The sequence below is a fragment of the Spermophilus citellus genome, assembly GCF_964194105.1.
Source record: "Spermophilus citellus genome assembly, chromosome: 1".
In the NCBI taxonomy this organism is placed as follows: domain Eukaryota; kingdom Metazoa; phylum Chordata; class Mammalia; order Rodentia; family Sciuridae; genus Spermophilus; species Spermophilus citellus.
Window position 1 is genome coordinate 33,034,326 of NC_138182.1, and position 13,232 is coordinate 33,047,557.

At 39.0% G+C, this 13,232-nt stretch overlaps 1 protein-coding gene across 4 annotated transcripts in view; it reads right to left on the reverse strand.

Moving 5' to 3' along the window:
- Positions 1-13,232, reverse strand: part of SMAD9 (SMAD family member 9) — a 71,939-nt gene that overhangs the window by 15,140 nt on the left and 43,567 nt on the right. For 3 of the 4 annotated variants that reach the window (XM_081276579.1, XM_081276578.1, XM_081276581.1), the window contains 2 exons: positions 10,107-10,364; positions 4,503-4,724 (listed from right to left, as the gene is read on the reverse strand). In XM_081276579.1, coding sequence (XP_081132705.1) covers positions 4,503-4,724; positions 10,107-10,364 — 480 coding nt within the window. The remainder of the gene's footprint in view (positions 1-4,502; positions 4,725-10,106; positions 10,365-13,232) is intronic. The other variant, XM_081276580.1, reaches the window with a different exon arrangement.

A 13,232-nucleotide genomic window follows, 5' to 3' on the forward strand; every position in this document is an offset into this window, starting at 1 on the left:
ATCACAGCTAACATCTGCTATATATATCTTTGTCTTTTGTGAAGTACATTTTACAAAAACAAAATTGGGGGGCTGGGATTGTGATAGAGTGCTTGTCAGTGGTAGAGTGCTTGTCTAGCATGTGTGAGGCCCTGGGTTCGTTCCTCAGCACCACATAAAAATAAATAAATAAAATAAAGGTATTATGTCAAACTATTTTGAAAAAAAAATTTTTAAAATATTGGAATCATTCTCTACATGATGTTTTAAAACTCTCTTTTTCATTTAGTAATATATTATGAGGGTTTTTCCAGGATACCAGATATTCTGCAATGTCAAGTTTAATGACTGTATTAGTTATGACATTCTATGTTAAAACTTTTTTTAGGATTTGTTTTTCAAAGTTGAAGAAGCCATACCCATGCTTAAAAGCAGAATGGAAGGGTTATTTTGAGGGAGGGAAACTAAATCCTTGGGGAAAAAATAATTCTAATAACACCTGGAGGGGCAAATCCTCCTTCCAAGGAACTAACAAGGACCAGACTCTGGCATCAGGATGATTCCTTTCATGAACAGGAAGAATTTCTAGAATTCTATGGAACTTAAAACATGAAAGAAAATTAAGATTTGTAAAAAGTGAAAGATTTGTAAAAAAGTGAAAAACTAATTCCCAAAACAATGAAATGATTTGGGATACATGAGAAATTTTGATAGGGTGATCTTGATTTACCTCAGCAAATTCAATAGCTGGGGTTAATGCCTCAGTAATTATCATAATGACATATGTTTTCTCCCACAGAGAGAAGAACAAATATCAGATAGGTCAAATGCCACACATCTACACCTGCAGAAGGGAAATGAGCCTGTCTCTTTCAAAGTGTCACCTAGGGAAGTGAGGAAATCAATAGGGATAGCCATCATCATTACCATCATTGTTTTACTCTTTAGCAAGTCACTGGAAAGCATTCAAGTGTGTTGCTTAGTTTTCAAAGAAGAATGTGGACAGATCCCAGATTAGAATTTAGTGTTGCAGACTCTTCGAGTGTCTAGAGCCATCATGGGCTACGAGTGGGCTGCCATGCGTTGTAACCTATTAAATAGGAGAATCTGATGTCTGAGAATGACAGGTGGACATTTCCTCTGGTTGACTGCCCTGACTCATTGTGAGCCCTATTCAAGCTCTGCCAAAGGTCCCACAGGGCACCAGAGATGGGGTAAACTGCTAAAACCACACAGATGGGTGTGTGACCTAAAAGATGCCAATCAACCTGCTGACTGCAAGACATCACGAATCAAGACTCCACCCTTGAAACTTTATCTCTGCTTTTGATGGACCCCCTCTTCAATAAACCATGGGAGCCATTTTCTATTTGTCTAGTTCCACCTCTTGTGTGGACTGGATGTATTAAGGGCTCCGCTTTTGTAAACATATTTCTGGCTCTTTGTATTTTGTTCTTCACTAATTATTTTAAACTTTAAGTTTTCAGGTGGCTTATACCCTTCTCTGCAGGAAGAAGAAGAACCCCCCCCCCCCATGAGACACTGGCCATTACTCCTGTTATTCGAGGGGTTGCTCTGCTGTTAAGAGGTGGCTCTGGTTGCTAGTGCTGGCTTGTTAGTAGCAACCTGAAACTTTTTTGCTGATGAGGTCAAAAGAATGGGTTCAATTCCCTTTGCACCAGATAACTACTGCATGGCTACAAATGCATGCTTCCTACCAGCCCCACTGCCTCACGGTGTGTCCCACTGGATGGAAAATGGAGTGAAAATGCCTGGGCAGCCTAGCATAAACCATCTGCACCAGAGGGCACACAATCCGCAAGCATGCACTGCCACCAGGGAAACAACACTAACTTCTTCTTTGGAGGGCCTGCCAGCTTGGCTAAATTTAAGTAACAAAGAACACAAAATAAAATGGTTGCAAAGCTAACAGTAATTCTTTAGAGGAGAAATGACTCATCACTAACTATAATAAAAAGAATTTTTTAAGCCATCTTCAACCTTTAGCCTCTCCCCAGTCTAATCTCAAAAATTAAAAAAATACATATAATATATGCTTGCAGTGCTCAGATCAAACTTGAGGCCTTGTGCATGCTAGGCAAGCACTACACCACTGAGCTACACCCCCAATCCACAGGATCCTTTTATATCCTATGAACTCTTGGCTTAAATCTATCTTCCCATTTCACATTCAGTCATGCTCTACCCCTGCTCAGTTTTTCTCTATTTGACATACTGTATAGATTATCTCCTGCCTTTCTTTCCCTAGTTGCCCATAATCCAGGAAGGCAGGTGCTTTTGTTTTTTCTTCTGCCCTTACCCCTAGTGTCCAGTTTGGCTGAGAACAGGTGCTCAGTATATATTTGTGAGATGAATGCATACCTCTGAAATTTGCATCTCTATTAGTTAACTCTGCAGAGCAAGTTCACTTTCTTGCTAACTTAGTAGTGCATTACAGACTTGGGCTGGTGCAGATAATCACAGCAGTACCTGAGAGCTATTCTTGTGATCTCATAGATCAATGCCCCTTGATTTAAAATATCCCAAGCCAAAACTTTTTGCTGCCATGCTTTATGACATGCCTCCTAGTGTCTCTTAAAAAAAAATCTTTTTTTTTCATATTAGAGTAATTCCTAAGCAGATTTCTGAGACTATTGGGACTTTGCCTTGGAGACCAAACAAAAGTGGAGAGCCTGTCCTTCCATTTAGGTGGCACCAACAGAGCCAGGTAGCCTGGGTTTTGAAGCAGGTTGCACCCTGGCTCTTGCTTTTATAGATTAGCTCTTAGTCAGCAATACAGGCACCTACTCTCCTTGTCCTCATCAATAACACCTTAAACAAGCTCTTTAATATTTTAATTCTCTTTGGAGTCACTAGCACCAGGAGAAGTCTACTATGGAGACCAATCTGTAAGGCCTTCAGCAAACAGCTCCACAGTGCTATGTGTTAATGTTTTGTCTTTAGATTTTACTGAAAGAGTCTCATACAAAAATCATTTAAAAATAGAGCCACACCTGAGAAACTTGTTTAGGAATTCAGTCAAATAAAATTATTTCTTCCTTAGAGTAACAACTAATTTGCCCGTTGGGATAAGAACTACATGGAGATTGAGTTTCCTCTTTCTGCACTCCCTCTCAGGAAACCTAGCACAAAAATCACAAGCACAGTCACAATGCTCTCTCTATGGATGACACACAGTCGTTCCTTGGTGTCTGGAAGGGTTTGGTTCCAGGACCCACGGCAGGTACCAATCTCTGAGGGTGCTCAGGTTCCTAATATAAAATGGTGTAGTGTTTGTATACAATTACACACATTCCTCCTGTATACCCTGGATGTCTAGGTGACTTAGAATACCTAATACAATGTAAATGATACCTCAATAATTGTTACACTGCATTGTTTGGGGCACAATGAAAAGAGATAAGTCTGTACATGTTCAGTACAGAAGCAATTTTATTTCTGAATGTTTCTGATCTGAGTTTGGTTGAATCCACAGATATGAAAAACCCATAGACAGATAGTGACTGTACTTGAATTCTCTCCCTCCCCACCTTGGTTTCTGATTTTCTATTTTATAGTTATTATTTCAAAGCAAAAGTTTTCTTGTAAGCCTCCTCAAAGGTGCTCCTGAAGAATCAGAATGTAAATAAACATGAAGTAACTCTCTTCATTAAGCATCAACATCAATGAATGAATTCCACCTGTTTCTAATCAATGGCTGGTAGGCTTAATACAACAGGGGACATTTGGGGGGTATGCAAGAAAGACTTCAGGAAGCATCACACAGTGAAATAATGAATCTCCCTGGAAATCTGAGAAAAAAACTGAAGACTACTTTTCCAGATGGGAAGAGAAAAGATCAACCAACTCTAAAGGTTCTTTCTCTGTGACTCCTGAGTAGTATCAGGCAGACACCAACAAGTCTAAAATAAAAGAAAGTATTTAAAGACCCTCAGCCTGGCCTCATACTCTGCTGGGATGTTCTACCCTTGCTAATATGGATGAGACAGGCCCCAAGGCTCACAGGTTAGAGACCAGTGAGGCCTGTGCCCACCCACGAGCTGTCACAAGAACAGCCAGACACGGGAGAGCCCCAGTCACCTATCAAAGGCTTTCAAGCATAATTCTTTCATATTTTTAACTCCCTCACTTCTAAGTGGATGCAGATCATTTTACCTCATGTCGATAACCATCCAGTCAGAATTCTTCTTCAGAAATCATCCTAGTTGGCATCGTTAGGCAATTCAAAAGTAACACATGATACCTCCACTGAATAATCCCATCCTTCTTCCAAAGGTGTCATCTTTCTTGGGTTTGCAACACAACACCCCCAAAGGTGGCCTGCTGACTGCAAAGGCAGAGAGAGCAGGACCCTGAAAGTCCATGAGCTCTCTCCTTTGGTGACGCAAGAACCCGCCCACGGTTTGCCAGCCCTGGGTTCTTTCCACAAGGCCACACGGCCAGTTTGTGGCCACTCTTTCAGCTCAGAAGGCTACATCAAGGCATGACACATTAGCTCTTACCCTTTCCTATGTGTCTCCTGGTGTTCTCTATTGTGGAGTTTCTGTTTACATTCGAAAGGAGTCCAAGACAGAACCTGTTCCTGTTGTTTGAAGGGTCAGTGAATCCATCTATGAGCACACTTCGGGAGGAAGCCTGGAACGTCTCCCCCACTCGGTTGTTCAGTTCATAGTAGGCGACTGAGCACCAGTGCTGGGGCTCCTCGTAACACACTGGACGGAAGTCTGAAAGAAAGGAAGCCAGACAGCACTTCATGACTGTCATACCTGGACCCCAAAGCCCGAGATCCACAGGGAAATGGAGATGAATGCTTTCAACCAGAAGGTTGGCTGTTAAGACTAGCAAGACTACTTCGCAGTCTTTTAAACCTGCCTAATGGAAGCTGTTTTGGGGGTAGCTTGTGGAGCAGAGGCTTGTTAATCTTCCATGGTTATAGCATCTATAAATATGCTTACTGATCATGATGGGGACAGGGAAAAGATGATATGAACAGACTGATGTAGAAAATCAACACCCCTGAAGTAAACAGCTCAAATGAAGCTAGCAGGTAACTTCATCTTTACATATGAAAGATAGCATCTTACTCTTTATTATGCCAAACTAAATCCGTAGGCCAAAAAGTATAATTTCTTAAAATTAAAAAAAATCATTTGGGTATGATAAAACCCAAATCAAAATAATGAACAGAATTTTATTTAAGAAAGAAAGAAAAAAAATCTTAGAGGGGCTTACATTCTCCTGGGATATCTAGTTACAAATGGCATAAAAGTACTTTAAAGAAAGCTGGATATTTCATCTGCAAGCCCATGAATGTTATGTATTCACCCCACACATTAATGTTAAAGCAAATGTTCCTGTAACTGTGGCTCCCAACCACAGTACAGAGTTCTTCCTTTCTTTTCTATCCACACCCTTTCTCTTTCTATTGATATTTTTTCCTTGAATACATTAGTAATTCTCATATCTAGAATTCGTTCCTATATGCACTAAAATATAATTTTGTGAAACCAATAAATTAGGATTGCTATTTGATTTACAAAATGATCGCCACTTAATAAAGAGATCCTTTAAATAGTAAACTCCTTTAGACCCTTCCTACTCAAAATGTGGTTCATGGGACAGTTATGTCTCCATCACCTGAGATCCTGCAAGGAGTGTTGATTCTTGAACCCCCACCCCAGATCTATAGAATCAAAAACTGCATCTATATTCAGATTGCTACTTGGTTTGTAAGAACATTAAAGTTGAACAACTCCTCTACCTATAAACATATGGTGCACATATATTTTTACAATGGAACAAAATCTCTAATTTTTTAAGTCCCCAATTCCATACTAAATGTTAATAACTATAAACTTCAATGCCAGGCAAGATGATGCGCGCCCAGCTACAGGGAGACAGGAGGATCACGTAAGCCCAGGAATTACAGGCAAGCGTGGGCAACACAGTGAGATCCGGCTTCAAAATAAACAAAAATAAGACTAAACAAAACAAAAACCATCATCACCATCAACAACAACAAAGCCCAACAAACTTCTAAATGCTAGGTTAAAATTAAAAATTAACTTACTTTTGTAACAAAGGTGATAAAACATTCATTCTAAGCACTGAAGAACACCAAATTTAAAATGCAAAGCCATGCTATCTGCCTCTTAAAACACATTTTGTTTTGTTTTTGGGTAATAGGAGACTCTCTTGGAGACACTTAGCTGTTCACCTGTGATTTATCACCGTCAGGTACTGCTTGTACTAAAAGACTATATCGGCAGTGGCATCTACAGTGCAGCCAATCTGGGTCCCTGGGGTTTATGGGGCATGATGAGGTGAGGGGGGTCAATGACAGGAAAGCAGTGGAACAAAGGCTTTGTCAGCTGATAAACTATGCATAATCCAGTCTGTTCTGCTGTTAAACTTGTGGGCTTGGGGGGCAGTGTTACTGCTAAAGAAAGACCATATTAACATAACAGAATGCTTCTAAAGTGACATTTTGAGTGTCTTACCAAAGAAATTGGTTGTTCTAAGATTCCCTCTGAAAAGTTGCTTAGTTTTACCTCTGACTTATGAATTAGCATTGAGTCCAAATGACTTTAAGATCTTCAAATTGAGAAGCTGTTCTCTGAGCTTTCATCAATAGAAGAGTCTGTTACCTGGTTTGTAAAACACATAGAAAGCTGACTCTTCTTTGAAATTATTTATTTTCAGTTCCCAAATTGCCATGGATTGTACAAAGGTCACAGTAATGAATTAGTTGTTCCTGAGGAGCCTCAAGATATGCCTCCAAAACAGAAGAGTTGAAAATCGATTATAACCTTGGGCCCAGGGCATACTGAGCAGGGTCCTTCTCCTCTAGTATCAGTCCTGATCAGACAGTGACCTTAGCATTACATAGATGGCAGCTTATCAGGAAGTCATTCATAACACAATAAAAACTCTGAGGCGGTGGGAAAACTTCAGAGAGGACCTCAGAACAACTGATTCCTTCAGTTTCCATTCCTAATGTTAGTTCAGAAGGGTCTGGAAATGCTCATGGTGGAATCCAACAGTAGAGAAGAGCAGATCAGTACAACTACTACACAAGTAGTTCTCACACTGAGGAATGAACAAAAAAAGCCAGTGGCACTTGCTAAAAATGCAGATTCCTGATCACACGTCCAGAAATTCTGATTGATCAGATCAGTAGGTGCATGTAGCCATGTACATTTTAAGAGGTCCTAAATTCGAAGAGGTCCTGCCAATTCTAATGCAGGAGCTTATGGGCCACACTAGGAAGCCATGAATAAAGTATTTCCTTATGACAAAATGGACTGTGACCCTAGTGAAAAAGTTATAAAGCAAGATGGCTCTTTTATAGGTCCTGGAGTAAATTGATCTAGACAATTCAGAAGCTGGATACAAAATTGTCATATGACTCAGCAGTCCTCTCCTAGGTCTACACCCAAAGGAACTGAAAGAAGTGACTCAAATAAATACTTGCCTGCGAGGGTTTGCAGCAGAATTCTTCACAAAAGTCAAATGGTGGAAATAAGCCAAATATCTAACAACTGATAAATAATTTTTTTAAAAAAAGTTGGTATGTCCACACAATGGAATATTGTTAAATCACAAAAATAAAGTATTTTTACACTCTACAACATGGATAAACTGTGAAAACACTTCATTAGGTGAAATAAGCCAGGTACAAAAGTACAAATATTGTATGCATCTTCTTATAATCAGGTACCTGGAATAGGCAAATTTGTAGGGATAGAGAGTAGGTTGGAGGTTACCAGGACTGGGGATGGTAGGAAATAGGAAGCTATTGCTTAATAAGTAAGGCATTTCTCCTTGGAGTGATAAAAAAGTTTGCAAATAGATAGAAGTGATGAAGGCATGACATAGTGAATATACTTAATGCCACTGAATTGGACTCTTAAAAATGTCTAAAATGACAATTTTTATAATGGGCATATTTTATCACAACTTAAAAAGATTAATCTTATATACCAAAAAAAATCACTGAATTGTATACTTGAACTAAATCAATCATATGGCATGTGAATTAGATCTTAATAAAGCTGTCTAAAAAATTAGGGGCAAACGAATTAATCTCAAAAGTTCCTTTTACTTATGTATGGGTCTGTTATTCAGGTTGGCATTTGTGGTTTTGTGGTTAATCATTCAGAGAAGAATTGTTTTCTCTGAAATGCACAGTGCTATGCCTTCCGTGAGAACCTAATCAGCTTCTGCATCCTGGCTGGGCTCTTCCCTTCATAGACAGAAAGTGGAGGGACAATATCACCTTGCTTATATAACCAGAGTCAAAATGCAAAGTCCGTACAGGAAATCATTATAGCAGAGATGTGTTATGTAAATATGTATTTTGCAACATATTTATCCTGTCCCTTTACCAGAGTTCTGCCCTCTCTGTAATGCCTCCCTCTCAGTGAACTTGGCCAGGTACAGGACTTTAACCACCTGCTCCCACACTCTGTGAGGGCTTCTGAGATTTTGTCCAGGATCTCAATCTGTCCTCCATATCAAGTCCCATTGATTCTGCCTCTTTCCAATCCCACACCCGTATTTTACTTCAAGTCCTTGTAGTCACTGCTGGTCACAGCCTCTATCGCCTGATTTACATGATGCTCTCTATAGTCACTGCCTCGTGAAGGTCAGAGGCCAAGGTAATCATTATTGCACTTCTAGTCTTGTCGGGGTGCCGTGCATTTAACAGGTGCATAGTCATTAGTACACTGAGTCAATGAAACCTCTTATCTAGAATTCTGAGCTTTACATGTTCCAAACACCTGCGTGGTAATTTCTTTACTCAATAAGCAACTAATGAATAGCTATGCCGGCTCTATGCTGGACATAGAAAAAGAAAGAATCATAAAATATAAAGTGATAAATGTGAAAGTATGTATATAAATAACTTGCTGAGGAGGCAAAAAGAAAAAAGTAACTTGGAAGGGAAGAGGCAACTCCTTTATCTTTCCCCATTTTACAAGTTCTTTGAGAAAGGAACAATTTTTGTTGAACATTTAATTCCTTTTTCAGTAACCTAAGGCAATGTTTGCATTTAGAGTTTAATAAATATCTGTTTTTAAAAGTGAATTTATGGGGCTGAGGTTGTGGCTCAGTGGTAGAGCACTTGCCTAGTTTAAGTGAAGCACTGGGTTCGATACTCAGCACAACATAAAGATAAATAAATAAAGATATTGTGTCCATCTACAAGTAAAAAATATTTTTTTAAAAAAGTGAATTCATGAATAATAAATGAGTGCAGCAGATTGTAACCACCGCTGGCACCAAATGTATTCACGTTGACCTTAAGTAAATTGTTAGTCCTGGGATATTATTTATCTTACATTTATGAGTGTACTTAAATCTCTTCATATGTCAGCTTGGACCCACTTCACAGGTGTGGCAGCACATGCAACTACGGCTGTGTGCTCGATTCTCCCTTTCCCTTTTATATGCTTTTTCAATTCAGCAAATAGTTACTGAAGAGCTCTCTATTCAAGCTGGTGCCCTGGCTTCACAGAGCAAAAAGTAAAAAGCATTGGCTGGAAGAAAGCTATGCACATATCTTTTGTAGCCAGGGACTTCCTTTGATAGTTGAAAGAAGCCACCAAAGAAAAGGCCTACCCCTGACCCTCCACTTTGCCTGCCCTCAGGTCAAGTCTTTCTGCTTGGGCTAGAGATGTATTCTAATCTTATTTCTATTGCTTAAAAAAAATAATTCCTGGATATTCCCAGGAATGGTGTTCAAATCTTTTTAGTTTCTGAGAGTGTTTAGTAGTGAGAATCAGAGCAAAAACACGTTGGCAAATAGGGCACAGTCCTGATCCTTTTTGGTTCATAGGCATGATGATCACGCTGTTGTGTGAGCCTCCTGCTAAACATTGTTATGATGTCAGCACGTTCCCCATATGACATGGAAAAAAATGGGTACAGTCCTGATCATCTTACAGAGAGGATCCAACACAGCCTATGGAGATTATCTTGTGACCTGTAGAACACTATACAAGTTGTCAGTTACAATGACTATTATTGTGGTTGTCCACTATAAATAGTAGCTTCAGGTCCTAATTTCCCATAGTTTCCCACAGACCATGGCTCTTACTGACCTGAGTGTTGATATGGAGACTCTGGCTCAGAAGGACTTCCTGGGGAGTGGGGGTAGCTGGCTGAGCAGGGGGACTGTGAGAACACGTGGCTGGGTGAGGGAGGGAGCGCAGGACACGGAGGCTGCTGGAAGGACTCGGGGTAAGTGGCATTGTGTGGCATGAGTGGCTCGCTGTGCAGGGAGGCGCTTCGGAACTTGGCCAGGAGGCTGAGCTGGGGGTTGTATTCACTGTGTCTTGGCACGAGCACTGGAGGCAGCACTAGGAGCAGAAGGCGACAGGAGAGTGAGCGCTGAACGTTGCTCATCAGGAGAGAACAGGGGGGACACTTGCCTTTCTCATCTGTCCGCTTGTTGATGGTAAAACCATTTTTCCTTTGGGAACTGCCCCTCTGCTATTCACTGTGCTCATCATACAACTTTCCATGACGATCCCATCTCTACCCAAGAAGTGAGTATGTGGGTCACACCAAACCAACAGCCTTCCTCCTTGCCACCTGCATCTTAAGCAGAATGTCACAGCTGATGACAAAGTTCAAAGGAGGATCTTCCCAATGTCAGCACTTCAAAGAGACCGCCTATGCACTCCCACCTTGAAAATGACCTAATACTTGGCTTTCTAGAGACCTGATTGTTTGCATCTTCTTTAATTCTGCCAATAACATCTTTTTTTAAAAGGCACAATTGGTTTCTATTGCTTGCAATAAAACCCTAAGTGATGCCCAGAATATTTTTCCTTCAGGGACCATGTTGAATTATTTAGATGATCAGCCTCAATTTCAGGTTCAGTAATGCTACTGGAATAAAAACATCCTATTTGTCCTTACAAAAAAGATTTAAAGATTTAAAGGAAAGATTTAAAGGCAAGGAACTAAAAGTTATCAACTAAAATATCAGTGGTAAAAAATAATAAGGATAAACAAGTAAAAGATAAGCAACAATAAGAAAATCCATAAGTAAAATTTACTCATTTTAGTGGCTTCCTTTGGGGTTCCATTCTTTAAAAATACATAGGTGCTCCCCAGCCCTGACCTGAGCTGATAAGAAACACAGGACTGAATTCAAATTCTCAAGGGTAAGCTTTGTCTGGGCACTCAAAGCTCCCAGGGACTAAAGCATCATATGCTGGATAAAGGAGATGCCATAAGGGTTGAAGTGTAGCCTGTGACCAATATGGGCCCGGAGAAACAGAGAAAATGGGGACATGATCAAAGAAGCAAAGAACTAAAAAACAATTTATTGAAAGAAAAGGTTTCTGGAGATGTATGGGGTAGGTTTAACTTCTAAGCATACTACTGATTTATCACATGCAAGTATTGATTTTAAAAGATCTCATGAAATGTACATATTCTAACAGTGCTCTAAAAAATAAGGTCTTATAAAAGTAAATATCAGACAATAACAACAGAGGTACAATGACATAAAACCTATCATTTTCTTTTTTTACAATACACTCATCTCTTTTAACAAGCAATAATTTTCAGTTTTATGAACAAAAAATAAACTCAAGCAGGTAAATGAAAGGTTTTAAACTAAAATCATTATAGGTGAGGGCAGTAGAAAATTAGAATATTTCTTCCCCCTTTACAAGCTAGTATTTATATATTCTGCCTTATGATATTAGAGACCAAACATTCAAGACCACCATGCAAAGTGACATCGATGATAAACCATGTTGTTTCCTTTAATGTATTTTCTGTCTCTACAGATAAAAGATGACGTAGCTCCTGAACAGAGGGGCTGACACAGTAAATGACAAATGGCTTCTTTTCAAGTGATATTTCTTCATCATAATGTTAACAGTGTTCAAATAAACACACATTTTTTTTATAAAGAAGAATTTGAATAATCTCTGTGACTTCGTTTTTAATGTAAGATGTCTAAGTGTTACCTCCTAACACTGATGAACATGATGCCTCATGACCTTTTGAATGCAGGGACTTCTATTTCTTCAATAGTAGATCTCAGGTACCCAAACAAACAACAACAACAACAACAAAAACAAAAAGATAGTTTCCTCTAGGGTAAAACATATTTTGAGAGTACGCATTTTTACCATCCAGGTAAAACCAAGAATAGTGACTGTTTGTAAAGAAAACTAATGGTCTTATTCTGGTTGTTTTGTTTGGGGCTTGTTTGGGCTTTAACTCAGTTAACCTTAGATTTGCAACTGATGGCAAATTCAAGGCTAGCCCCAGCAACTCAGTGAGGCCCTAAGCAACTTAGAGAGATTCTGTCTCAAGATAAAAAAATTTTTAAAAGAATGGGGATGTGGCTTAATGGGTTAAATCCCCAGTACCCAGTACAAAAAAAAAAAAAAAAGAAAAAAAGAAAAGAAAAGAAAAGGATTTGCAACTGGTCACACTTTCACTTAAAACAAAGCTATCCCTAATTAGCTAATGCCATTTCCACATCTCCACGACTGCTTACAAATGAGACCTGGATTACAGATTTTCATTTCTATTTTGAGCCACCTTTTAAAAACTATGCCATCTTCATATCTCGGTGTTACAAGGGGGAAGTAGCAGGAGTTACTGGGCACATGGAGTGCAGTGCAAAAAACAACTTTGGTCTCTTATTCAAAAGTTGTGTGGTTTTGATATAGTATGATTATTTTATATATAAAAAAATCACACTCCTGCAATAACATCCAGCCACATGGAACAAAATCATCGTGAACGATGTAAACATTTTTGCACAGCTTTTACTAGACCTGAGCCAGGCAACCTGTGGCCTGAGGACTAGAGACACTTCATCAACTGTTGGATACCAGTCTGAAAAAATTGTATTGAAATTCAGAGTTAAGTGTTTAGAAACTTTCAATAGCAATTTGATGAAGTAATTTTTGTATTTATCTCAAATAATTTTTTAAATTGACCTTGTATTTTGGAAGTCTTTTTTAAATTTCATTTGCCCAGCAACTCATTTTATTGTAAAAGTACTGCTTCCAAGGATTAGAAATGTAAAAATCTACAACTGGTCTCTTACTACAGATAGCTTGAAAAGCACTGAAGACAACTATTTAAGTGATCATAGGAATGAAAAGAAAATCAGAATGAAAAGAAAAATTCAATGTACCTAAAATAGACAGTCAAAAAAATGAGATTTCAAAGACAAAACTTAACCATTT